Raw genomic sequence first — 25,290 nt, 5'->3', positions numbered from 1 at the left:
AAAAACAAAAATTGCTTGTTTCTGTAAGCCTTGGATTTTCCCTAGCCTACCTTTCTCTTGCATGTGGGTGGCACTGTTTTGCTACATAAGGCATGGTACTTACCTCTGAAAGCTGGAAATTGAAGGAATAACAACTTTGGTCTAAGACTGAAAAATACGGTCTTGTTGATCATCTACATAATGTAGTAAGAACTAAATATTCATTGAAGTTACTGTTCTTCTGAAGACTTTAAGGCAGGCTTCCTCAACCTCGGCCTTCCAGATGTTTTTGGCTACAGCTCCCATGATCCCTAGCTAGAAGGACCAGTGGTCAGGGATGATGGGAATTGTAGTCTCAAAACATCTGGAGGGCTGAGGTTGAGGAAACCTGCCTTAAGGTGTCAAAAGCAGCTAGCTTTGGGAATATAAATGCTGGATATTAGACATACATGTTATGTCAATGCAGATATCTGAGCATTTCCAGTTTTAGGCTGCTCAGCATTGTACCTCTAAGGGTTGTTTGTGTGTGAATATGTACATATGTTTTCGTTCAAATCTCAATTCAGCAGGATTGATTTTTGTATCGAAGTTGAATATGGTAAGTTGTGATCTTTTCAAATATGCACTAGTACTTTGTGCCAGAATTCTTGACAGTCTTTACAAGATGACCACACAAAGTTTGATGCCTCTCACCACCTCTATTTCCAACAAGCCCATCATCCTTTTTGGGTGTGTTACATATCACTTGGAATATGTTTTCAGACTCTGTTTGCATATCAACTACCTGGATTTTTTCCTCACTGCATGAATTAAGGCATCTGAATAAGAATGAGAAAAGGCCTGGAATGTTTCAAAAGTTAAGCTAAACTAAAAGCTTACAGGTAATGAATTTATTATGGGGAAAGTATTTTCATTCTGTATAGTTGTATGTTACACTTTTCTTTAGGTAGCCTCAGCATTTTAAAATATCTCTGGCAAGAAGATATGCTCATTCACACAAGGTTATGCACAGCTATTAATCATATTAGAATCCAAAGTGTAAAACTTAAATTTTAAATAAGTGGTCCATAAACAAAAGAAGAAGAGAATTTAAAACAACGCAGGTGGAAGTCCACTGCCATAGAGTAATTTCCAGGAACTTGGTATTTTCCATCTGGAAGATTTAGCTGGAGAACTGCAGCTTTCCTAATTTCAGAAAACAAAAGTCACAACACAGTTTTATTCTCAAGTAGCAAAAGCAGATTGTCTCAAACACATGTATTTATATACACTCTAGCATTCAATTATATGGCTTTTAAGTAAAAGTGTTCCAATGCATCCTGCAGCTCCCAGTCTATGTCAACAATTTCAAACCATTCTAAGGAAATGGTCTGAATGAAGGAACTTCCCTGAATTTTTCTTCCAGATCTGCAGCCATGATGTGTCCCCAAGCATACAAATTGTTTCAAGGCACCCCCATGACAAATGCCAGATGAGAACAAAGCATGCAGCCTATAATATGCCTCAGGGCAGGGGCTCTGAGGCAATTTTTTGTCAATTCCTCCATCCTCCCATAGCCCTGTGAAAAGCTGATCCAAAGGTTGCAGAAGGAGCCCTTCTGTTCACTGAACAGCAACTTTGGATCTAGCCCATTGCCCCTGAAGACAAAAGGGCCAAGGTTACAGTACAACAATATTCATATGTTGCAACAAATAATTTCACTTTAGAAGCACCTTTCTAAGCGCTAGAATTCCAAAACTAAAAAACCTACCATGTTTACCGTGGGCTGGCATACTTTTACTTGGTTTGCAGTTAGCTGGAGCCATTCATTAAGGTAGTCAGCAAGAGCCAGGGCATCAGGGATATTGTCTCCCTCTGAGCAAAACTTCAGCAAAACTATCATTGGAATACCTTTTGAACAACTGGAATAAAAGCAAAAGCAATTAAATAACTGGACAGAAAAATTCTCTGCTGGCACTCTTGCTCATGTTTGGGTTGTAAGCCTGGAATGGATTAATGTGGACCTCCAGATGTTGAACTACAACTCCCGCTGTCTCTAGCTATTGGCAAGCCTGCTGGGAGTTGTAGTCTTGGAACATCTGGAGGTCACAGGTTCCCTCTCCCTCCTATAAGCCATAGAATCACACACACAAACACTAAGTAAACAAGTAAAACAAGCCAGCATTCTTCTTCCTTAAAGCAAGCTGAGGTGACATAAAAACCAAGCTTAATCAAGCAAGGATTCCATGCTGTTTGCTACAGCACAATGACTGTCTGAGAACCACCAAGATACTCCCTGAAATTTTAAGACCTTAAAAGGACCAAAAGGAATGGAGTGGAGAACAGTAGGACAGGTACATTAACAACAGAGCTCTGCTTTGACCTTGAATAAGTGTGAACTAAGGGATTGGCTCTTCTTGACAGAATCCAGAAGGGATTAATTAGACACAACTAAATAGAAACACCAACTTTTCCCCTTGGTATCCACTCTTGAGAACAGAGAATTTTAGAGCTAGTTATCTGACCAAGTTCTCACTAGTTTCCTTCATAAATGGTTTATTGAACTGTATTTCCAAGTGATTCCCACTACAGTCTTGGATGGCTGTTACTACAAGGTCCCATATGCAGATAGACTTTGTATTTGTGGTCAACCTCAGGTGGAAGATCCAAGAGATTTCCTTCTGAAACCTTTGTTCACACAAGCAAGCGGGCACAGCCCAGCATAAATGGTTCAGTTTCTTCTACTTAAAAATAATAGCTTTATAAAAGAGAGTAGCCCTCTATGCACTAGCTGCACAAAAAAGTAGGAAAAAGCAATTACAGTGGTACCTCGGGTTAAGTACTTAATTCGTTCTGGAGGTCTGTTCTTAACCTGAAACTGTTCTTAACGTGAAGCACCACTTTAGCTAATGGGGCCTCCTGCTGCTGCTGCGCCACTGCCGCCACGCGATTTCTGTTTTCATCCTGAAGCAAAGTTCTTAACCCGATGTACTATTTCTGGGTTAGCGGAGTCTGTAACCTGAAGCATATGTAACCTGAAGTGTATGTAACCCAAGGTACCACTCTAGATAGAATCACTCTAAACTGTGATGGTGGCTTAATGGTCATTAGTTTCTTAAATTAGCCTTTGATTAGAATTTCATCATATTTTTTCTGCAAAAGTTTCCGTTGATAACATGTTGTACTCCAACTTCAGAGTAATTTGAGGTGATAATTTTAACTTTGGTGCTACTTGATAAGGTACTCATTTGTGTCCTCTTCCAGTGCAAAGTGCCTTTCACTCGCACTTTAGAATGGTAATTTTCAATATTATTTTTTTACTGCCTCACCAACCTTTCAGTAAACAATAGTTTTGTGATACCACCTCCTGGAATGTGGAACACTTTCTCATCTGTTACTCCAGGGAAAGCGGCTGTTTGCTCCAGTTCTCTCCTGTTCAGTCTCTGCATTTGATCTCCAACTGCTTTCTCAACAGCAGACGAAAGCAAATATCGCAGTGAGGTACTGTCAATAAACCATGAGATATACGCATAAGCTGCCACAAATTACAGTTGGGAACTTTGAAAAAGCAGGTTAATTTGATTTGTAATGCATGCTGAATTACACCTTTGTCATGAAAGACATTTTTGCATATGCACATGAAAAAGGAAAAAATTACTCTAGCCTGCTAGAATAACAAGACTTTGTGGATGACAAAAATGTTGTAGGTAACTTTAGATCAAAGACGGAAAATAAGAAAAGGAAGTTTTTCTTGGGCATGGATAACTGGAGTGTGATGAGGCTGGAGCTGGTTTAAAACAGTATTTACAACCTGTCCTTCTCAAGTACCTAATGTTTCCTAGTATAAGTGGAGATATTAAAATACAACACTAAAACACACCTTTGATCCAACACCAGCCCAAATAAAGATATTCTCACGTTGCCTCTGTTTCTCTGCTGTAGCATTTTACCTTTTACAGTTTTATGAGTTATTTATTTTCTAACATGCTTCTTACGTCAAGCAGATCAGAAAATTTCTAAATAAATAAAAATTGGGCAGTATCCAACACATCTGTTCCATTAGCACAAGGATTTTCACAACAGAATTCCCCCCACACCCCAGTGCATATCTTGCAACCTCCTCAGATCAGCTCTGGAGAGCCAGGGATGCAGGAAAAGGAGGGGCAGACCTTTTGAGCAGCCAAAAGTCCTTGCGTTAATGGAATAAGTGCACTGAATACCAACTGTCATCTCTGAAATACACTCAGGCCTGAGACTGACCTATCTTAAGGGGTTCATGCAGCTACTGATAGAAAGAGTGAATATGTATTTATGACACACTGCACTTATGGCTTCTTTTGGGGTACTGAAAGATGCTCTGGGAAGCTAAGGTGATTGTAGATCAAAGCACAAAATTAAATTAAAACTTCAGGTTGTATTCAAAGCTGTCTGTGCACCAAAAAGACCTGCTCACAGAAGCATTCATGCAGCCCCCACACCCAAAGCTGCCCCAAGTGGACCCGCAACCCTTCAGAGCAGATTTTGAGGGTGGATGGGGCAGTGCTGCGGGACGCAGGGGAAGGTACATTTCAGCTACATGAATAGAACTCCCCTCATACAACGATTGATCCCGCCCTTAAAAAAACATTTCTAACAGTTGGCACAGACATACCCATGAAGCTGTTGGTCATTACGCTGGTAAGCATGGCTGCTGGACAGAAGAACAATTTTGGCAAAACTGCAACTTTTCACCCAGGATAGTAGCGTCTGACAAAAGGACCTATACTTATTCTTTACATCGGGGGGGGGGGGAGAGAAGAGGTTAGAAAGTTGTTTCAAATTATCATGTTAAGTCTTCAGGACTTCAAACGTTTTTGAATTGTTAATTATGAAATGGTATGTTTTCTTAGCTGTTTGTTTCTTGTGAACTTTAAAAGTAAGACTATCTTGACTGGCAAAGTTGTATTTTAGAGCCGTAACAATACATAACAGCGCAAAGGATTTATTGGAAAGCCATATACTGAAATGATGCCAATTTACCACCTATTTTGCAATTTCCAGTGAATAATTACCCTACTGAATTCAGCAATTGATGACTGATTATTTGTTAACTTACATCTTAAACGTCTGTCAGATTCTTGCTGATTTTTTTTTAAATTCATCCTCTGTTGTTTAAATGTATTTGGCACCTTTCTAGAAATGGATTTGAATTAGAAGGTGCCTTCCACAAGCAGGAAAAATTATTTCTATTTCTACATCCTGCAATTGGATGCCCAATTCCCTCATAGAGTCTGGAGTGGCTTGGGATTCTGTCAGTGAACTCCAGCGGACAGAAGCCAGGACAACTGCATTACTTTACCCAAGTCTCACTCCACATCTAAGCCACAGTTAATTATACATCTCATAGGACAATTTTAATTACTCACTGTCAGGACTTGAAGATTTTTCATTATTTGTTTTCACTTTTGAAGTCTAATAACATGACTACTTGCAATGGACACACATACCTTTATGAACAGTGATCTGATTTGTAGAACAGCCAATTGCTTAGAAGGCGCTGCATACACTACAGGAAGAAGTAGTATAAACAATCTATCAAGACCCACATTAAATTACATTTAGTTCCCCTCTCCTCCTGCCCTGTGCTGGTTTGAGGGTTCTCTCAACCCTCTGGAGCAGATCTGGAGGAGGAGAGGGGTAAATGTCCCTTTGTGATAGCAGAACTTTTTTGCTAGCTTCCGCAAAGGCAACAATTTAGTTAAGCAAGTCCCAATGAAATGAAGCTGTTTCAGAACTTACAAGCAATACCCATTAGAACAGAAGGCAATATTACTTTATATGCTTTCACATAGCTATCAAGATTTCTGAACCCGTCCCAATTTCATTTATGATATTGAACCTTTAGAATCATTCATTTCAGGGATCTTGTAGCAATTCTTTAGAAGATTATTTTTTTGGGGGGTGGGGACACACATATGTCCCATCAAACAAGTAACTGTCTTGATTAAGTACATTTGCAAGAGACTGAAAACACATAAACATAAGAACAATTAACAGTTATTTATACATAACCCACTTGTCAGCTGGGCTAACTATCAATTTAGATGCTAGAGTGATAACTACAACAAGCTTCCCACATGCGAAAACTTCAGTGCTCATACTCTAAAAGCAAAGCAAGATGTTTGAAACTGTCTTCACATGGAATAGTTTGAGCAGTCTCATGATGCAGCTACAGTGGTGCCTCGCAAGACAAAATTAATCCATTCCGCGAGTCTCTTCGTCTTGCGGTTTTTTCGTCTTGCGAAGCACGGCTATTAGCGGCTTAGCGGCTATTAACGGCTTAGCGGCTTTAAGAAAAAGGAAACAAACTCGCAAGAACTCGCAAGACGTTTCGTCTTGCGAAGCAAGCCCATAGGGAAATTCGTCTTGCGGAACGACTCAAAAAACGGAAAACTCTTTCGTTTGCGCGTTTTTCATTTTGCGAGGCATTCGTCTTGCGAGGTACCACTGTACCTAAGTACATCCCTAGTTGTGTGTGCTGCTTCCTGGTGGCAATTTGAAAGTGTATTATGAACAAAAACTTCAGTGCTCATCTCATATGACTTGCTGCTAGAAGGCAGCAACTACAAGCTATGAAGTCTTCTGATGGGGTACATATGACGGTCCTACATGCACCTGAGGTTCATCTGGCCTTTGCCAGGGACCAAGCCTTTAGTGTGGCAGGCCTTGCCCTGTGGAATTCCTTGCCAACAAAGGTTAGGCAGGAGCCATCCCTGCTCATTTTAGGTGCTTTCTAAAAATGGTATTATTCAAACAGGCCTTTCAAACCTGAGATTATTTAACAATCAGCTCTTACTGATGTATTACTATTTACTGTTTTTAGTTTGAATACCACCTTGAGATATTTTCTATGAAAAGTATGTATAAGCAAATAAATAAAGCAAGCAAACTCCAAGTCAGAAGCTCTCTCCCTCTCTCCCTGTGGTTGCTCTGCACAGATTTTCAAATGCCTGAACTGACCCTAAGGACTGAAGGAAGTGTGGTCTCTTTCTAGGGTGTATTGACAAGATTTGTGTTTATAGCACATACCTTCAGCATTTGTACAAAGTTCTGTTGTATTCTCTTCTGTCGTTGCATATGGATTATTTCCAACCATCGGCACAAGACAATCAGTATAAAAGTAACCAACTTTGGACATTCCAACTGTGGAAATGACTAAATCTACAGCTAGCTGGCCAACATTTCCCACTGATACAGCTGGCTGAAATGGAAAAAAAATGCAGATGAAATGAAATGATGGACACATATGAGCTACATAATCCATAACAGCTTACTGTTTCTAGTTTTGTTTTGTTTTTTTAAGAGCGATCAGCTTTAACTAGCAAGATGTCCACACTGACAATTAGTAGAGCAGATGTGCAAAGCATCATCCTAGGATCTGGGAGAAGGGCATTGTGAAAAGTGAGGTCGGAGGGACATGAAATGCAGCAAAGGACAGACACAGAGAATCTCTGTACAGTGGTACCTCTGGTTAAGTACTTAATTTGTTCCAGAGGTCTGTTCTTAACCTGAAACTGTTCTTAACCTGAAGCACCACTTTAGCTAATGGGGCCTCCTGCTGCTGCCGCGCCACTGGAGCACGATTTCTGTTCTCATCCTGAAGCAAAGTTCTGTTCTCATCCTGAAGCAAAGTTCTTAACCTGAAGCACTATTTCTGAGTCTGTAACCTGAAGCGTATGTAAACTGAAGCATATGTAACCAAGGTACCACTGTACAGTGCTCAGAAAATTTATTAGTTTAACAATAACAGGAATTTAGTTTTGTAGAGTCGGTTTTGCAGTTGTAGGGATTGCATTCTCAGGCTAACATGCTTCACGTGAGAGGCTTTTTTTTTTTTTTTAGCTCCTCCTTCAGGAGATCCACTCTGTTCCTTCTATGCCCTCCTCGTCCCTTTTCTATTTCGTGCAACCTCCATTAAAGGGCCAGTGGCCCCGCGATTCTTGTCTGGCGGGTGCCCCAATCTCCCCCCTCCTTTTAATGCCCGCTCTCCCTCCAGCCCACCGAGGCTGTGAAGAAGGAGGAGGCGGAACCTCTCTCACTGACTCCCCGCTTCGCGACTGACTGACAGCCGCCCGGCTGCCTGGGCAGCAACAGCAGCGCGCGCGCGCAACCCCACGGAAGGGATCTCCGTTACCATAAGGAGCATGAAGCCTTTGAAGTCCGGGCACGCGGAGCCATCGCAGGAAACGAACATCTTGTCAACGGGAAGACAGAAGCAAACGTGTAGGCGGGGGTGGGTGGGGGCGTGATTTCTTTCCCCCTTGAGGGGGCCTTTATCTCTCAGCGGCACGGCGTGCTGTTTAACCTAGTGCCTGTCACAATCTCCCCTTCCCACGCCGCGGCCTTATCCAAAGCCAGCTACTGCGCCGGGATAGCAACCTCGAGAAAAGCCCGAGCTGTGTTTGCAATGGTGGGGTTTAGAAGGGAGCCCGGGAGTAAAGGCTCCGTTTAGCCAGCAGGCGATCGCCGAGGCCAGCCTCTGAGGCGGGCTGTTTCGAAAGGCGGTTGAGCTAGAAGGCCCCGTTCCCGGCTGCGGGTGAGGCTTCCGTTTCTGGTTGGCTGAAGACTGAGCCAATGGGGGCTCTGCAAAAGCTGGTCTGGACACAGGCGGGCGAGTGCGCGGGAGGCTGCCCGTCTCCCTGGTGTCAAAGCCGCTCGTTCCTTTTCGGGAGATCCCCTTAAAGTTAACGCCCAGCTCGTTTTTGTTTCCCTCCCCAAGAAATTGTAGCAGCTGCCCAGCCATGGCTCTGCCTCCGGAGAAAGCCTCGGAGCTCAAACAGATTATTCACCAGCAGTTAACTAAGGTAAGGGCTCTCCGCGTTGAAAGCACTGCTGGGAAAGAAGGAGGAACCTATCTTTAAATAGCCTCCAAAGCGGTTTTCCCATATGTTATCTGAGGCTTGTAGCAGAGGAAGCCTGTATCTATATCTATCTGTCTATATCCCACTGATTTTAATAGGGCTTCCTTCCAGGTTAGTGTTGATATTGCAACCTGAAGATTGAGATTGAGGCTGCAACCTTAAAAAGCAGTTGTGATAACTCTTTGTTTTTTTATATGATGAAAGGACCTTCAATTATTCAGTAAGCATACAAAAGAACTGGCTTGATTTCTAAGAAGTCTATTAATGATACAATGAATGACAAACAGGTTTCCTAGGTTGCTTTCTGATAGCTCGAACAAAACCAGAACATGTCCAAAATGTGCACATATAACTAAGAGAACATTCATCAGAGTGCTACGAGAGCATTAAAAACCGTTCCCTTTTTTGTAATTACCTTTTAAAATTATATGAAGGTTGTAATGAATTTCATTCAGAGCCTGTATCACATGTTAACAGAAATGTTTCTGTTTAGATGGATGTTCACAGCAGGATTCGAGAAGTGCTTGCTGATACCATACGTGAAGAACTGCCACCTCAACATCAGCAGCTATCCCAAGAAGATCTAATGAAAGCCCTCACACGACGAGGAATCATTGATGATGTTATGAAAGAACTAAATTTTGTAACAGTGAGTATAATTTGAAGAAAAACTCTCCTGCTGTGATACAAGAAGTGCATGGCATAGTTAAATACAGCTGTATTTATACAAAATCACTTGAATGATTTCAGTGTGATGCAGTTAAAAAGGAGGTTGTGTGATTGTAGTCCTTTAAGAGTAAGTTTAATATATTTTTCATTGCATGGCTTGGAAGTACTGGGTGCATTGAGAGCCTGTAAACTACAGAAACCCTATGAGTCACTTCATTGTTTTTAATGAGCTCCTACATTGTTCTAGCTAAAAAAATGTGATATTTATAAACCTGTATTTTGATGCAAGTGAGCCTTACCCAGAGCTCCTAACTGTATGTAGCTCCCTGTGATGTGTCTCCTAATATCTTTGGATTTGTGTCATGTGAAGTGTCCCCTGGATGAATATTTTGGTAGAGCATAATGTATTTCTGGGGTTTTTAATTATATTGGAAGGATTGTAGGAGGCTGACTTGAAGGTGTCCTTAATGATATCTTTATGTACTCCTAGGATATAAATGACAAAGAAATTACTTCGACTCCAAAACCCTCTACTCATTTTGTTGACCGACAGGCAGCCGTGCTGAAGAAAAGTATGTTCTATATTACCTTGAGTATTTGATGTACTGATTTTGTATTTTAAATGTATGTTTTAAAGCTAGTATTGTAAGGCTTTTGGGGTGGAATCAAATGTTGTTCAAGTGGACTTCCACTCATGCAGTGGAGCTTCAGCTTCCTCTTCTGCCCCAAGCAGCTCCTGCTACCCCCCAGCCCCCATATCTGCTTCAGAGGGTTTCCCATAACTTTCATAGCAGATTTTTGGAATGGGTGGGCTGAAAGGGGGAAGAAGAGGAAAGTGAGGTCACATTGTGCAAGCAGAATCCTGCTCAGTTCACAAGAAGACATATTAGTTATAAAGGCTGGGTTGTATTCAACTTAATTATGATCAGGTTGGTATGTACATATACTGTACATGTTACCAAGTATCTGCTAAGACTAGTTTAATGTAGCAAATTAGAAAATGTTGATGTATGAGAACAATATGATCATAAGTCAGGAAGGAATTTTGGAGAATAATTCTCAGATAAGTGACCAGGTAGGATTATTTTGGACTATCCCTAGATAATCTTCTTGGTAGGGGAATTACAAGATATACTTGGGGCACTCTGTGGAGGAATGGATTGTGGTTGTTTGCCATGATTGTTGTTGTAACCCTACGTCTTGGCTAACTAGTTTTTTAAACCTACTTTCTAGTGTTTCCTATTTATGTTAAATACATTTTTTATGAACTGCTTGCAACTCTTTTATATTTATTGTTACACTTCACAGCAAATATTGACCCAACACGAAGGTATCTTTATCTTCAGGTTTTGGGTGGAAAAGCTTTTCTGGAACATCTGCAGGAACCAGAACCTTTACCTGGTCAAATTTGTTCTACTTTGACACTTTGCTTGCATTTCCGAAACCAACGTTTCCGCTCTAAACCTGTCCCGTGCGCCTGTGAACCAGATTTCAGTGATGGTTTTCTACTTGAAGTATATAAGGAAAGCTTAGGTAAGGAAGCCTGCAGTCTAAAAATGAATAATGTGTTGGGTTGCGCTTCAGAAATAGTCCAAGAGTAGTTGTTCCATAAACAGTAATATAACCTGCATTCTTTTTTTAACATGCAGAATTTCATTAAGAGGCCCCACAATTCCAAACATATAATAATAATAATAATAATAATAATAATAATAATAATAATTTATTATTTGTACCCCGCCCATCTGGCTGGGTTTCCCCAGCCACTCTGGGCGGCTTCCAACAAAGATGAAAATACACTAAAATGTCACATATTAAAAACTTCCCTGAACAGGGCTGCCTTCAGATGTCTTCTGAATGTCAGGTGGTTGTTTATCGCTTTGACATCTGATGGGAGGGCATTCCACAGGGCGGGCGCCACTACCGAGAAGGCCCTCTGCCTGGTTCCCTGTAACTTGGCCTCTCGCAGTGAGGGAACCGCCAGAAGGCCCTCGGAGCTGGACCTCAGTGTCCGGGCAGAACGATGGGGGTGGAGACGCTCCTTCAGATATACTGGACCGAGGCCGTTTAGGGCTTTAAAGGTCAGCACCAACACTTTGAATTGTGCTCGGAAACGTACTGCGGCACTTTAGTATTTGCCTTTATGTTCCTTTTCCCACTTGTTTTGAAACAAAGGATCAAAGAAACAGAGTTCACTTTTAAGGATCCTGATCTTCCCTTTGCAGCTACATCTTTGCCTGTCTCATACCTGTCATATGTTAGATAGGCAGTGGGTATACTTTTGGAGGAACTGCCTTGTCAGCTAGATGTTCACCACTGCTGTTATTCCTTGGCTTCTTCTAGTTCTCTTTCATATCTTGATAATTTATATATATTTGAAAATGTTTTAAAATTCTATTAGATCTTATACTCAATTATCTGCTCTAATGAAAAAGTTGGCAAGCTTGAGTGAGTTGATATTACAATTTCACTTCAAGTGCCTTGGTAATAGCTTTCTAAGTAATAACCAGCAATCAAAACTCATTATGCTATTCTATATTGGGGAACCTCTGGCCCTCCAAATGATCATCTACTCAAACGCTCAGCAGCCCCAGCCAGCATGACCAATGACCTGGGATTTATGTGAGTTGGAGTCCAGCATCCTCTGGAAGACACAAGTTCCCCACCCTCATTCTGCGTATTTTTACACAGGTCAATTGCGTTCTGCTGTCATATGCAATGCTCCAGAATGCAATCCCTGCAAATCAGGGGTTGCCTGTGTGGATGGGAAATGCTTTTAACAGAAATGTGTTCTTAACTTCATTTTGCTGTGCTGCTGACAGGTGAAGCAAGTAAAATGGCAGATGCAACCACTATGCTATCAATTTGTGATCCAGTGCATATTGTCTTGATCAAAACAGACACATCTGGTGAGACCACATTAGTAGCATCCTATTTCTTAGAGTGGCGGTCTGTCCTTTGTGCAGAGAACAGGATTACAAATGTCGCTGTTGAACTTCTGGGTGTAGGTAAGTTTTAAGACTACTTCAACAATGGAAAACAATATTGTCTGAGAGTGACAGACTACTCAAAATGAGACAGGAGCAGTAAGTGTTTAATTTAGTTGACAAAAGTAGATTACCATAAGTACTTGTGTTGTGTAGTATAATTTAGTGGCATATCACTTAATGAGCTTAAATCTCATAAACACTTATTTTTTTGCTATTTGAATACCTGCTCTTTTAACATATATATATTTGTTTTCGTTAACAAAGAAAGAAAATGTGATACTTACCCAGTCTGGTAAATGAACCTTAGCCATTTGGTATAACATTTCACTCAACAGGGAGCAAAAGCCTTCTGCTAGATTAAGTGGCAATGGGATGTAGGCGATATAATTTATGGTGATGAATAGAATTGGATATATAAACATATTTAAAATGTGATGTTAATAACAATGGAAAAAACCCATTGCAAAATGCAGTACAGATGGTATCTGACACCACCTGTTAAAAAAGAATCTATACCCTCCAGCAAGATACATGTTAGAGATGTCAGAACCTGATATGCACATTTTGGAATTGTTTGCAAAGAAGGCCCTTTCGATAGAAATTCTTTTATGTAATTACATATATAATTGGGTGTGGTGTGGCTTTGAATCCCAAGTATATGCTCCTTGGTTACATAAAAACGAGTTATACTTAGAATTTTATAAATATTATTAATAGCAACAAAGCAAGTAATACCAGGAAATGCAAAAACCTCAACTGCACCAAATATAATGAAATGCCACACAAAAAATCAGGAATATAGTTGTTGTTTTAACAAAGTTACTTTATAAGCTGTAAAAAAGGTCAAGCTGATAAATTTAACCAAAATATGTATTTAGGAATTGAAATCTGACATTTCAAGGTAAAATTCAACCACATATTTTGTTCAACTTAATTTGAAGTTGTTTAAAGTGTTGATAAATTAGGCTGCAAGTCTAGCTATCTATACTCAGAAGTAAGTCCCATTGAATTCAAAGGGGCTTACTCCCAGGTAAGGGGGTTTAGAATTGCAGTCCTATTGATTCCCTCCATTACTACTTTAGAACAAATATATAGCACTTTAATTGTCAGTATTGTTTGATGACTTTTTAATGTACACTGTAGAGTTGCTATTCATTAAAAAATTTATTTTAAAAAAATTGTTTTCTTATCAAGCCATGTATTTTGGTCCAAAGGTACAGAATCAAAAGTTTCTGTTGGAGTACTTAATATCAGACTTGAAATGTATCCAAAGCTAAATAAGACACTTTCTCAGGAAATAGTTACTACTCAGGTAAGTCTGAACTTGTATAAGCACTCTTTTAAGCATTATTATTTTAATGCAATTCAGATTGATGTAATGTTATTCTAAATAAAGGAACTCTGAATATATGCTTCATTGCAATCAGTCACAAATGTTCTGCAGATGTCCCTCTCCTGATTAATCAAGACTGATGTCATGTTACAAATTTAAATCTTTATTACTTCTGCAGTACAATAAAGAGTAAAACACAATTTAAAATCAAATTCAAGCAAACTAACAGCATAATCTATTACAAAATTCAATAACTTTTGCTATCGTAATAAAACTATAACACTCATTACTGGGGGAAAACACCCTCTAGTATCCTACTCATTTACAGATTAAGCATTTTAACAAGAGAGTTGAAAGTCTCCAGCCATCTGACAACTTTCATATGCCTTCATTATTCTAAATCAGGCATAGGCAAACTCGGCCCTCCAGATGTTTTGGGACTACAACTCCCATCCTCCCTAGCTAACAGGACCAGTGGTCAGGGATGATGGGAATTGTAGTCTCAAAACATCTGGAGGGCCAAGTTTGCCTTTGCCTGTAATCTACATCATGCTGTCAAATTTACCCCATTTCTTTTCAACAGACATGTCATATTACAATTAATATTAAACACAGAATAAAAAGGCAATCCTGTGGTTATGGATCTGTTTGGCTTGGGCTTGGAGAATTAGCAAAGCAAGTTTACATACTATTCTTAAAAGAGATTTTTTTGCTCATATTTCCTCCCATTTTTTTGTTCTGACCATCAAGACTGACACAAGAGGGCACTGTCCATCAGCTGTTTTATATATATCCACTAGTTAAACCGGATAGCATGAATTTATTACAGTGGTACCTCGGGTTACATACGCTTCAGGTTACAGACTCCGCTAACCCAGAAATAGTACCTTGGGTTAAGAACTTTGCTTCAGGATGGGAACAGAAATTGTGCTCCGGCGGCGTGGCAGCAGCAGGAGTCCCCATTAGCTAAAGTGGTGCTTCAGGTTAAGAACATTTTCAGATTAAGAACGGACCTGCGGAACAAATTAAGTACTTAACCCGAGGTACCACTGTACTGTAGTTTGCCCAAACAACCACTTTTCTGTTTTTTCTACATATTCATGTAGATCAGACTGGGCAGTAAATTTCTCCCTTCTCCTTAGTAGCATGGTTTACTGATGTTCCCTAGAATTATTTCTTCAGTTTACTTTATCTGCTTCTGATCTTGGTAGCGCACAAGCCTTGCAGGTAAAGAAGTCCTCACGTGATTACTAGAGAATTGGGTTGTTCTGCTGGGCCCACTCCCAAGGTTGTGTGGCTTGCCTCATCTGCAACATCTACGTCTTAGGCTTTTCCTCTGCAAATGTAAACTTATGTGCATAGATATGTGTGCTCTGCAAAAATCCACACCTAATATATAGATACTGATGTGGGAAGCCGGGAATCCCCACTCTCCAGTAATTCTTTGAGGATCCCTTCATCTGTATGAAGGAGCCCATAGTATTCTGGATTAAACAGATTAATCCTTGTGTATCTGGTGGAAACTACATTTGAGTAATGTGGAACTTGATAAATCATCTCTTGATGTGTATCAACAATGTACATAGAAAACAAATCATAGTTCCTTGTCCTAGGTGCTTGAAATCAATGTACATTCTTTTTATAACAATGTCCAGGGTGAATTATATGATTCTATGACTCCTGCATATTATTGCTTCAAAGCAAGTTTTGGAATACTCTGCTAGGGGGAAAAATGTCCAAACATATTTCTATTTACTTCATTGACATTTTATTCAAAGCCAATGACAGCACTGGAATAGGCACAACCAGTCTATATATGTTCTTCTGAAAAGCAGCAGTCAGAATCCAAGACACTTTTGTACATGTTCTGGGAAATAGGGCTAAAAATGTATGTGCATACGTATATCACATAGTGTTCATTTCTGAATTTCAGTTTTCTTTAGAACGCCAGAAAACAGCAGAAAAAGAACGCCTGTTTCTTGTTTATGCTAAACAGTGGTGGAGAGAATATCTGCAGATTAGGACTTCACACAACACAAGACTGGTGAAAATTTTTGCACAGGTCTGTCAACTTATTTTTTTCCAAAATTTACTGGTTTTTCCAAATTTACAGGCCCAAATTTACTGGTTTTTCCAGTACAACCCTGTATTGTATTCATAGTTGAGAACTGGAATATTTAACAGTTAACTTGTCAGAGTGTAAACTATTCTACCCTACAAGTCTTGGCTGCATTATGTTTTACTGATTCCAGACACTTGTTTTCCTGCAGTAGAGGAGGAGATCCTTGGACTGGTTGTCCCTTCCACTCATTCCACTAGACAGGCCTATGCAATTCAATAAGTTTATCTTCGAGTGGCAAGGCATCCCCCTCTCAGTTCCTTCCTGCTTAGCTCTTAGTGCAGGTTGTTGATGGAACTGCTCGTGCACCTTGGCAGGAGCAGGATTTTGAAAGTAAGATGACAATCTTTGCCTTCTCATTACCCTTGGACTCTAATGAGAATGAAACATTTGTAGCTCTTTTATAGAAGTAACCTTGAAATGGAGAAAAGGAGGACATTGTGTAACTATAACCGCAAAACCTGCTATCTTCCAAACTACCTTAAAAAAACCTAAGTGTTCTGGCTTTCGTTGGAGGCACAAATTGGAAAGGAAGTTCTAGAGCAGTTGTGGTAGAGAATCCCATTTTTGATATGGAAGACAATTGTTTCCATACTGTGGTACCTCGGGTTAAGTACTTAATTCGTTCCGGAGGTCCGTACTTAACCTGAAACTGTTCTTAACCTGAAGCACCACTTTAGCTAATGGGGCCTCCTGCTGTTGCTGCGCCGCCGGAGCACGATTTCTGTCCTCATCCTGAAGCAAAGTTCTTAACCTGAAGCACTATTTCGGGTTAACGGATCTGTAACCTGAAGCATATGTAACCCGAGGTACCACTGTATTTTCTTTCAGTTAAACATCATTTGATAGCCTTTTGTATATTTTTATATGCAGGATGAAAATGGGATAAACAGGCCAGTCTGTTCATACGTCAAGCCTCTTCGAGCAGGCAGACTTCTAGACACACCCAGGCAAGCGGCAAGATTTGTCAGTGTGCTTGGTTATGAAAGAGCCCCTATCATCGGTGGAGGAAATAGTAAACAAGAACAGTGGTGTACTCTTCTGGCTTTTCTATGTAGAAATAAGGTACCTGACACTCCTTAAGATATTATAATTCAAAATTTTATTGTGTAGTATCAATTCATGGTGTAAATCTCTTTTAAGTTGTGGCTTCTTCCAACTCTATAGTTCTATGATTCTTTGAATCTATCCAGAAATCTTGCACTTTGGTATTCATGCAAACTTTTGTTCCATCTTCCACCCATATTGCATGCTGTGTTTCCTAATGTTCTGCAGCAGCAGGCCTGAAGCAGGGAGAGTGAAATGGCCAGTAAACACACCCACATGCACATGCATTGCAATACTGTTCAGTACTTCTGTTGCAGACAGTTTTCCATATTTTATTTCATAAACTTGGCTAGATGAACTTAGTATGAGCTTATTTATTTAAAAGCATTTATAAACCACTTAATATTTAAAAACCCACATGGTAGATGTGTTACAGCAGCATTTGGAAGATTAAGAATGTTTAATTGCTTATTGAATTTCTTCTGTAAGTATGCAGAAAGTGTTGCACATATAATGTCTGGACTACAGTGGATGCTACACCACTCTAGTATGACCAGCTAGAAAGTACACAGTTTCATTGACAGCAGTTGTGGGTGTTCCAATACACATCCTCCTATGAAAGCTGTGGGCATGATCAGAGAAGGAAGCTTACCCCCAGTAGCAGCCAGCATGATGGGGGTGGAGCTGCACTCCTGGGTGGGGACAGGGCAGGGCAAGGTAGTGGTGAGGTTGTGGCTCTGCACATCCACTGGTGGAGCCAATCTGTCACTCCTGTTGATGTGTCCTAGTAACCCTAACCTTGCCATTGCTCTTCCCCATCTTGGTAAGCTGCAGTGACATCCGTGTTAGGAAGGCACCTTGGTGTCTCTGTCCCATCATGCTGGCTGCTACAGTATTGTTAAACTATAGAAGCTAATTATACTTTCCAGAATGTTGCTCAAGTAGAATTTGGTGTATGGCTTTCTCTAGTAGTGCTAGTAAGACCAGGAATAAGTCCTAGTGTACAGTTTCTGTATAAGGCTGTGAAATACTTGATTCTAGGTTAATGATTGTACTCTTAATCTTGCATATACTAACTGTGGGTTGTATTGAATTAAATTTTACTCAGTGTAGATACATTGAAATTAATGGACCTAAGCAATGTTCATTCACTTAATCAGGCCTCATCTGAGTAGGACTAGCACTAGAGTCAACCCTTTCTTTCAATAACATCTGTGTTAACATGATGGTAACATTTTTGTCACTAACCTAAGCAAAGCAATTCACTCTTCCTCTTTGCTTTTATTTTTAATCTGTAAATCTCGAATTCTTGCCATTATCTGCTAAATTTTCATTAGATGCCAATTTAAGACACCTTTTTTTTGTATGAACTCATGTTACACATTTTAATATATCCCCCCCCCTTCAGGGAGACTGTGAGGATCATTCTAACCTTTTGTGCAGTCTTCTACTGGGATTTGGACTAGAAGCCTTTGTCTGTGTAGGAACAAAGGCCAAAGGAGCTCCTCACACTTGGGTAATGACTTACGGGATTGATGGAATAATCACTTTCTGGGAGAGTTTAACAGGACATAGGTAAGTAAGTTGATTATGCTGTAAAATTGAAGGCAAATTCAAGGAATCTTCAGACATAATACCAATCCACAGTTTAGTGTTTCATCTGAACATTCTGCATGTGTGTCATCTGCTAATGAAATTTTATTAACCAACTCCCAGTTATGGCTAATGTGCTTTAATGTGTTTTTGCTTCTTTTCGGGGACTTCTTCATTTGCTTGTTTTATTGCAGGAACATGTCTGGCATCCTGAATGCATGGCTCCACTAAAATGGCAAATACTGGGCATGCTGGAAAATATCCTGTGCTCAATCTGTAGCTACTCAGGAACATATAAATAACACTACAAGACTAAAAGAACATGGCACCACTTGGAGTCAGCTGGGCTGTGACTTTGAAAAAACTAATTGAAGCTCTTCTCTCAGTCAGCTCTCCTAGCAATTACATAATGATGGCATTAATCATGGGCAGCAATGTCACAATAGCCAGACTGACCACACTTAACCTATTCCTTCTCTAGAATATGGCTAGGGAGTATTTCAGGCAAGGGGAAGACTTGACAGATAGCCCAGTAGGGAGAAATGCCACAATAAGAAGTGGACAATACATACAAAACTTGTGTATTTTCTTTCAACTCTTGTCTGCAATCAATGTTTTTAATAATGCCCAATCATTACATTTAAGTGTAGGTGTACAATAGAAGATACCTGGTTTGGAATAGAAAGGTACAGCGACATAAGAACTGAGAGGAGCAGCTACAAGAGTGAGGGCAAAGTGTGTAGCCTCTACTCTGATGAAGTGTTGCATTAAGAAATGTGGAACATGGATTCAAATTTTGGTTTTGGACATGCACTGTTAGGCCTGGGTGAATGGGGTTCGTGCTTTAAAGGGGAGTGTACATTCCTGAGACTCGCTCCCAACTTCTTAAACATAGCTGATCAATAAAAACAGACAATATTTTCTGTGCACCAGCCAAATGTCTATGTAAACTGAGAAGTACTTTGGGACTTCCTAGTTCTGGCTTTAAATTACTTTACTTTGTAGGTTAACTTATTAAATCATACCTATTAATTTTCAGATATATCCACAATCCTATAAAACCTGATGATCCTCCAATTGTTGAACAACCCAAGCCACTGTATCCTTACCGAACAATAGGATGTGTCTTCAATCATCACAAGTTTTTGGCAAACTGCCAGCCTACTGATGCCATAGAAGTCTGTTCCTTTGACTTGCATGATGAATCCAAATGGAAACCAATGAGTGGCGAAGCAATCAAATCTGTATGTTCTCCAGGAGCCACAACTGCACTTCCTCCTTTTCCTCCTCTCTGTGCTTCGTCAGTAGATGCTGCAGTGACAAGCAATGAACTGGAGTTGCAACTGAGAATGTTAGTGGTAGAACACAGGAAGGTACATGCCATTATTTGTGTGGAAAATGGTGTTTAGCTGCTTCTGCATTTCAGTAGGTTAAAGTTATTTTCAAAATGTATTTGAGTCAACACAGTTCCTTTCTTACATTTGATACTCATGGTATAAAGTTGGCTTTATCCCAACATATGTAGAAAGCAAGTATAGGCACTATCCACACCTTGCGGAAATTCTGGATTTATGTAGATGCATAAACTGCATAAACTGAAAGCAATTTGCTTTTACTCCGTCTGGTTTACCAGTAAAACAATTTACTTTATGTATAATATGTTTAGCAAATATGTTTGAAGCTTGTTTTAAAGGAACATAGGAAGCAGCCCTCTAGTAAGTCATATCATTGGTATATCTAGCTCACTATTGTTAACACTGGCTTTAGTTTTTCTCAGCCCTATCTGGAGACACGTGGCATTTCAGCTAGGACCTTTTGTATGCAAATTCAAATCCCCGCAACTGGGTGAGCTCCCGTTGTTCAGTCCCAGCTCCTGCCCACCCTTTGCCCTGCTCTGGTTTGCCAGAAGCAGCTTAGTCATGCTGCCCACATGACCCAGAAGCTGTACGCTGGCTCCCTTGGCCAGTAAAGTGAGATGAGCACTGCAACCTCAGAGTCATTTGCGACTGGACTTCTTATTATTGCTAACTAAATATGCTCTTGGACCTTTTAACCTGAGGTGGGCAACCTCTAGCCCGCAGGCCTCATTAGGCCTGCCATTATATGCCAGGTATGGGACAGGTAAAAGCCTGGCTCAGCCAAAAGGGCAGTGCCTGCAAAGCCCCGTTTAAAGTGCTGCACAATACAGTATAGCATTTTGAAAGGGACTTCTGAAGACCTGTGGACAAAAAACATATCAGCTGACATCACAATAACATCTCCCCCCATAAATTGGTCTGAAAGTGGTGGGAGGGAAAACATTCTGGACCACTGAGCTAAAAAAAGGTTCCCCCACTCCTATTTTCCTCTATTAAGTAGGTGAACTAAGCATTGTTATGTACCAACTAGTCCTAATTCCCTTCTTTATTTGATTCAACATACAGGACCTTGGTTTTTCAACAGTTTGGGACGACCAACTTTCCTACCTCTTGTCACCAGCCTTGGCAGCCTATGAACTTGAACGTACCACAGGTGTTTCTTCAGGTAATGAAGAATTTCAAGATGCCATCAGGAGAGCAGTACCCGATGGACACACATTCAAAGGATTTCCCATTCATTTTGTACACAGAAATGCAAGGAGAGCATTTGCTGCGTGCCTTCGGTAAACTTCCTTCTGCTCTTTTTACGTTGTAGTGTTGCATACAATCAGTGCTTTTTTTGTTGAAAAAATAAGGTGCCAATATTGGTATCTTGATAAAAATGTTGTGGGTGCAAGCACTAGACGGCTGCCATGGGTAGCATAGATAGAGGTGACCGTACAGGTGAGGACCATTACAACAAGAGTGTTGCATAACATAATCAGAATATAATATCAGATATCAGCATTTATAGCTAATCATATAAGGCTGAACATATAAGATTCAATATTAGTTACAATAAAACAGAAAAAAGTTTAAATTACTGACCTACAAAAGAAAAATAATATGACATAACAAAAGGGAATAAGATATATATTCATGTAAGTTGAGAAAATGGAAACAAAGGAGATATAATTTAATAATATCTTGCATGAAAAATTGAGGCTAAATTTTTAATAATTCTCATGAACCTTGAAGTATACAACTGGTTATTTTATACATGTAGCTAGGTAAAGGTAAAGGGACCCCTGACTGTTAAGTCATTGCGGACGACTCTGGGGTTGCGGTGCTCATCTCGCTTTACTGGCAGAGGGAGCCAGCGTTTGTCTGCAGACAGCTTCCAGGTCATATGGCCAGCATGATTAAGCCATTTCTGATGAACCAGAGCAGCGCACAGAAATGCCGTTTACCCTCCCGCCGGAGTGGTACCTATTTATCTACTTGCACTTTGATGTGCTTTCGAACTGCTAGGTTGGCAGGAGCAGGGACTGAACAACGGGAGCTCACCCCATCACCGGGATTCGAGCCGCCGACCTTCTGATCAGCAAGCCCTAGGCTTTGTGTTTTAGACCACTACATCCTATACATGTAGCTAGAGATGAACAAATATTGGTTGTGTAGTCCTGCTCACTCATATTTTAGTTTTATATTCATTTCTGGTCACCTGTTAACGTGTTCTGGATGAAGATGGGTCATCTGTTAGTCAACATTTGTGACAAAATATATCAGTCAGCATGATATCATTCAGGCCATAGAAATAACTTGTGGAGTAAGCTATGCTTGGTATGGCTAAATTCATAGCAAAGGCTTTGTACAATTGGATGGTTAATTGCTATGTCAAACTTCTGGTATGCAGATTTGCAGATTAAGACAATGGCTGCAGTTAACCACTTCTGTAATGGTTACTATCCTTACAATTTAAAAAAATGTCTCAAATTCAACAGCTGAGTGACTGGTTTTTGTGTTTCCCTTTCCTGAAATAGGTCTCCTTTTTGTGACGAAATCCTGTGCTGTAGAGGGGACCAAGTGCGACTTGCAGTTCGTGTCAGAGTTTTCACATATCCTGAATCTGCATGTGCCGTATGGATCATGTTTGCTTGCAAATACCGTTGCGTACTCTAAGAACCACTTGCACTTTGAACTGAGATCCTGCGCAGTTATGTCAAAGTCCAATTGAGGTCAAATACTTTTCACTATTAATGATGTCAGGCTTGCATTCTGATCCTAAACACATTTACTTGGAAGTAAATCCCATTGGTTTGTACTCAGACTTTGACTTGCGCAACTGAACTTCCCCATCCTCTCTTCCACCCTGCACCCCCTGTGCACTCTTAAAGTCTGCTCCAGTGGGTTGGAGGACCCTCCAGAGCAGATTTTGAGGGCGTGTATGGAAGGAGGTGAAGAAGGAAAAGTCCCACTGTGCAACTAGAACTCTACTCACTCAGTGTTGGGTACAACCCACTGATTTCAGTGCAACATTTATCTAAGTGTGCTTAGGATCACAGCCTTGAAGAGACAAGATTGAATATTATTGTATTTAATGGTATGCCTTTAGTAAAGGCTTCTGCCACAATATAATGTTATGAGTTTTGGCTGTGTGATTGTGTTCAGAGTATCATGACAGAAAATCTTTGTACAAAGTGTAATTAAAATGTATATTTTTATGTAATAAAAGTTATATTTCTTAACAAAAGGGAAGACTGCACTAATTGTCAGTCGGTGTCCAAATATTCTGTAGTTCACCTCTCTATACTGGATCTTTGTGTGTATCCTGTTTAATTGCAGTGAAATTATAAAGCTGAAAGACCAATGCATTTTGCTTTCACTTGGAACACACCATAACATAACGGAAAAAAGAGAATGTTGATTGTGTGTGTGTGTGTGATCATAATCTAAGAAAGTGTCGCTAAGGGAGGAATCCTGTGCACAAGAAGTTGGCATAAAGCAAGCTGATGTCAAGTTATACAAAATCTAAACCCAATTCAGCAGTGGGGCTGTTTCTGTACCTAAGCTTGGCAGAGGAAAAACAAGTCTTTAAAATACTGTTGTATGCTGGGCTGGCATGTGACCGCACAGGCTTAGGATCCAGTCTAAGTCTCCCCTCTCTGGACCCACCCCTAGAACAGAAGGAATGGTAAAGGCCATGCTTTGAGCCAATGTGGATCCATCTACCCTGCTTGGGTCTTTGTCACAAGCCAGATGAAGAAGAAGGAGAAGGAGAAGAAGAAGAAGAGGAGTTTGGATTTGATATCCCGCCTTTCACTCCCCTTCAGGAGTCTCAAAGTGGCTAACAATCTCTTTTCCCTTCCTCCCCCACAACAAACACTCTGTGAGGTGAGTGGGGCTGAGAGACTTCAGAGAAGTGTGACTAGCCCAAGGTCACCCAGCAGCTGCATGTGGAGGAGCGGAGACGCGAACCCGGTTCACCAGATTACGAGTCTACCGCTCTAAACCACTACACACAGGTGACCATCTTGCATACAAAACTTGTCCTGCACCCCTGAGCAAAGGGTCCGTTTCTCCCAAATTAATTCTGAAATACCACTCCAGAATTCACGGGTTTAGCTGGGGGGAGGAATGGCAGGCTCCTTATTAATTTAGTACTGAAGCACTGCGGCCAAGTTAGTCATATCCTGACGCTTGGCAAATCCCCATGCGGAAGGCTTTGGCGCCCAATTAATTTTCTTCCCTGGGGGAGGCCGGGCCCTCGTGGCTGGCTCTATTCCTCCCAACCCGGACACATGATATACCGGTATGTACACTTCTCCCCCTGGTTCATTCCCCCCGCTTCTTGCTGTCCTTGCTTCCCGCAGGCAGGCGGCAGTGTAACCCAGCAGAGCCCGAGGCGAGGAGGAGGAGGAGGGACGCCATTGCGTTGCTATGAGGTGACTCCCGCCCTCCATACTCTCCTCCCCCTCCAGCCACGGTCTGACTCGCTCTGTGGTGGCGGTGGCGGCGCTGCTGATGCCTGCCTGCCTTCCTCGCCGGTGACTGGGGCGGCTCACGCGCTTTCTTATTTATTGAGGGAAGCGGGGGGAGGGGTGCGGGGAGAAGAACATGAAGGCGGCGGGCAACGGGCAGCCGCGGCGGCAACAGCAGCAGCTGAGGTGAAGCGAAGCGAGGCGGCGAAGGCAGAGGGCGAAGAGGGCAGCGAGCGCGGCCGGTCATCTCCTTTTCGTTGTTATTATTATTATCATTCGGCTCCCCGCAGAGGGAATGGCTCACGGCGGGGCCGCGGGAAGCGACGAGCCCTTGCCGGGCACCTCCGGCCGCAGAGACGGCGGCGGCGACGACGAAGGCCGGTCTCTGGCGGCGGCGCTGGCGATGCGGGACGCGCTGTCTCTGGAGGAGATCCTGCGGCTCTACAACCAGCCCATCAACGAGGAGCAGGCGTGGGCCGTCTGCTACCAGTGCTGCGGCTCCCTCCGCTCCCGAGGCCGCCGCGGGGAGTCTCCCAGCCGCAGGGTGGAGAGCCCCGCCGACATCCGCATCTGGAAGGACGGAGCCGTCACGCTGGGCGATGGCGCTCGGAGCCCGCCGGCAGCAGGTAAAGCTCCGCGGCGAGGGCCGCCGCCGTCTCCGTGCTCTTGAGGCTCCGCTTGGGCCCCAGAAGGGTACAGGGGGTGCCCTTTGCGCGCTGTTTTCCGCCTTGTTTTCTTTCTGTGGGGGTGAATTTTTTCCCCTAGCAACGCTTTCCCCCCTTCCGTCGTCTCCCGCTCCCGGGAGGCTGCATACATCCCCCAGTAATGCAATTGCACGGCGAGGATTTCCTCCACCATTTCTC

General features: G+C 41.6%; 3 protein-coding genes and 1 long non-coding RNA gene across 11 annotated transcripts in view; 2 read left to right on the top strand and 2 right to left on the bottom strand.

Annotated features, from left to right (window-relative positions):
* Positions 1 to 854: 854 nt before the first annotated feature.
* PSMG2 (proteasome assembly chaperone 2) lies at positions 855 to 8,261 on the bottom strand. Its single transcript, XM_083518829.1, has 7 exons — positions 8,132 to 8,261; positions 7,027 to 7,198; positions 5,445 to 5,503; positions 4,610 to 4,728; positions 3,292 to 3,462; positions 1,730 to 1,880; positions 855 to 1,164 (listed from the first exon to the last, which is right to left on the bottom strand). Exons 1-7 carry the CDS (start codon positions 8,189 to 8,191, stop codon positions 1,069 to 1,071), a joined length of 828 nt encoding a protein of 275 aa, XP_083374955.1. The 5' UTR covers positions 8,192 to 8,261; the 3' UTR covers positions 855 to 1,068.
* Positions 8,100 to 23,744, top strand: CEP76 (centrosomal protein 76). 3 transcript variants are annotated; one of them, XM_083518668.1, is made up of 13 exons: positions 8,100 to 8,220; positions 8,717 to 8,801; positions 9,352 to 9,507; positions 10,018 to 10,099; positions 10,836 to 11,060; positions 12,350 to 12,535; positions 13,732 to 13,829; positions 15,784 to 15,912; positions 16,843 to 17,034; positions 18,425 to 18,591; positions 19,649 to 19,982; positions 21,033 to 21,250; positions 22,490 to 23,743. In XM_083518668.1, the coding sequence occupies exons 2-13, from the start codon at positions 8,739 to 8,741 to the stop codon at positions 22,626 to 22,628; spliced, it is 1,989 nt and encodes a 662-aa protein (XP_083374794.1). In that variant the 5' UTR covers positions 8,100 to 8,220; positions 8,717 to 8,738; the 3' UTR covers positions 22,629 to 23,743. The 3 variants fall into 3 exon arrangements, with proteins under 3 accessions (XP_083374794.1, XP_083374795.1, XP_083374796.1); XM_083518669.1 differs by having other exon boundaries at positions 8,129 to 8,220; positions 8,726 to 8,801; XM_083518670.1 differs by lacking the exons at positions 8,100 to 8,220; positions 15,784 to 15,912 and having other exon boundaries at positions 8,587 to 8,801; positions 22,490 to 23,744.
* LOC310714006 lies at positions 17,053 to 24,371 on the bottom strand. Its single transcript, XR_014529504.1, has 3 exons — positions 24,257 to 24,371; positions 19,719 to 19,920; positions 17,053 to 17,252 (listed from the first exon to the last, which is right to left on the bottom strand). It is a non-coding gene; the product is annotated as an uncharacterized lncRNA (long non-coding RNA).
* SPIRE1 (spire type actin nucleation factor 1) overlaps positions 24,334 to 25,290 on the top strand; it is an 86,683-nt gene continuing 85,726 nt past the window's right edge. For 3 of the 6 annotated variants that reach the window (XM_083518654.1, XM_083518652.1, XM_083518650.1), the window contains exon 1: positions 24,334 to 25,053. In XM_083518654.1, the coding sequence (XP_083374780.1) occupies positions 24,723 to 25,053 (331 nt within the window). In that variant the 5' untranslated portion in view covers positions 24,334 to 24,722. The remainder of the gene's footprint in view (positions 25,054 to 25,290) is intronic. The other 3 variants (XM_083518653.1, XM_083518651.1, XM_083518649.1) reach the window with 1 other exon arrangement.

The sequence above is a fragment of the Podarcis liolepis genome (assembly GCF_965112155.1).
Source record: "Podarcis liolepis genome assembly, chromosome: 8".
NCBI lineage: Eukaryota > Metazoa > Chordata > Lepidosauria > Squamata > Lacertidae > Podarcis > Podarcis liolepis.
Note: the sequence above shows the minus strand (reverse complement) of the source record. Positions and strands in the feature narration are given on the sequence as shown.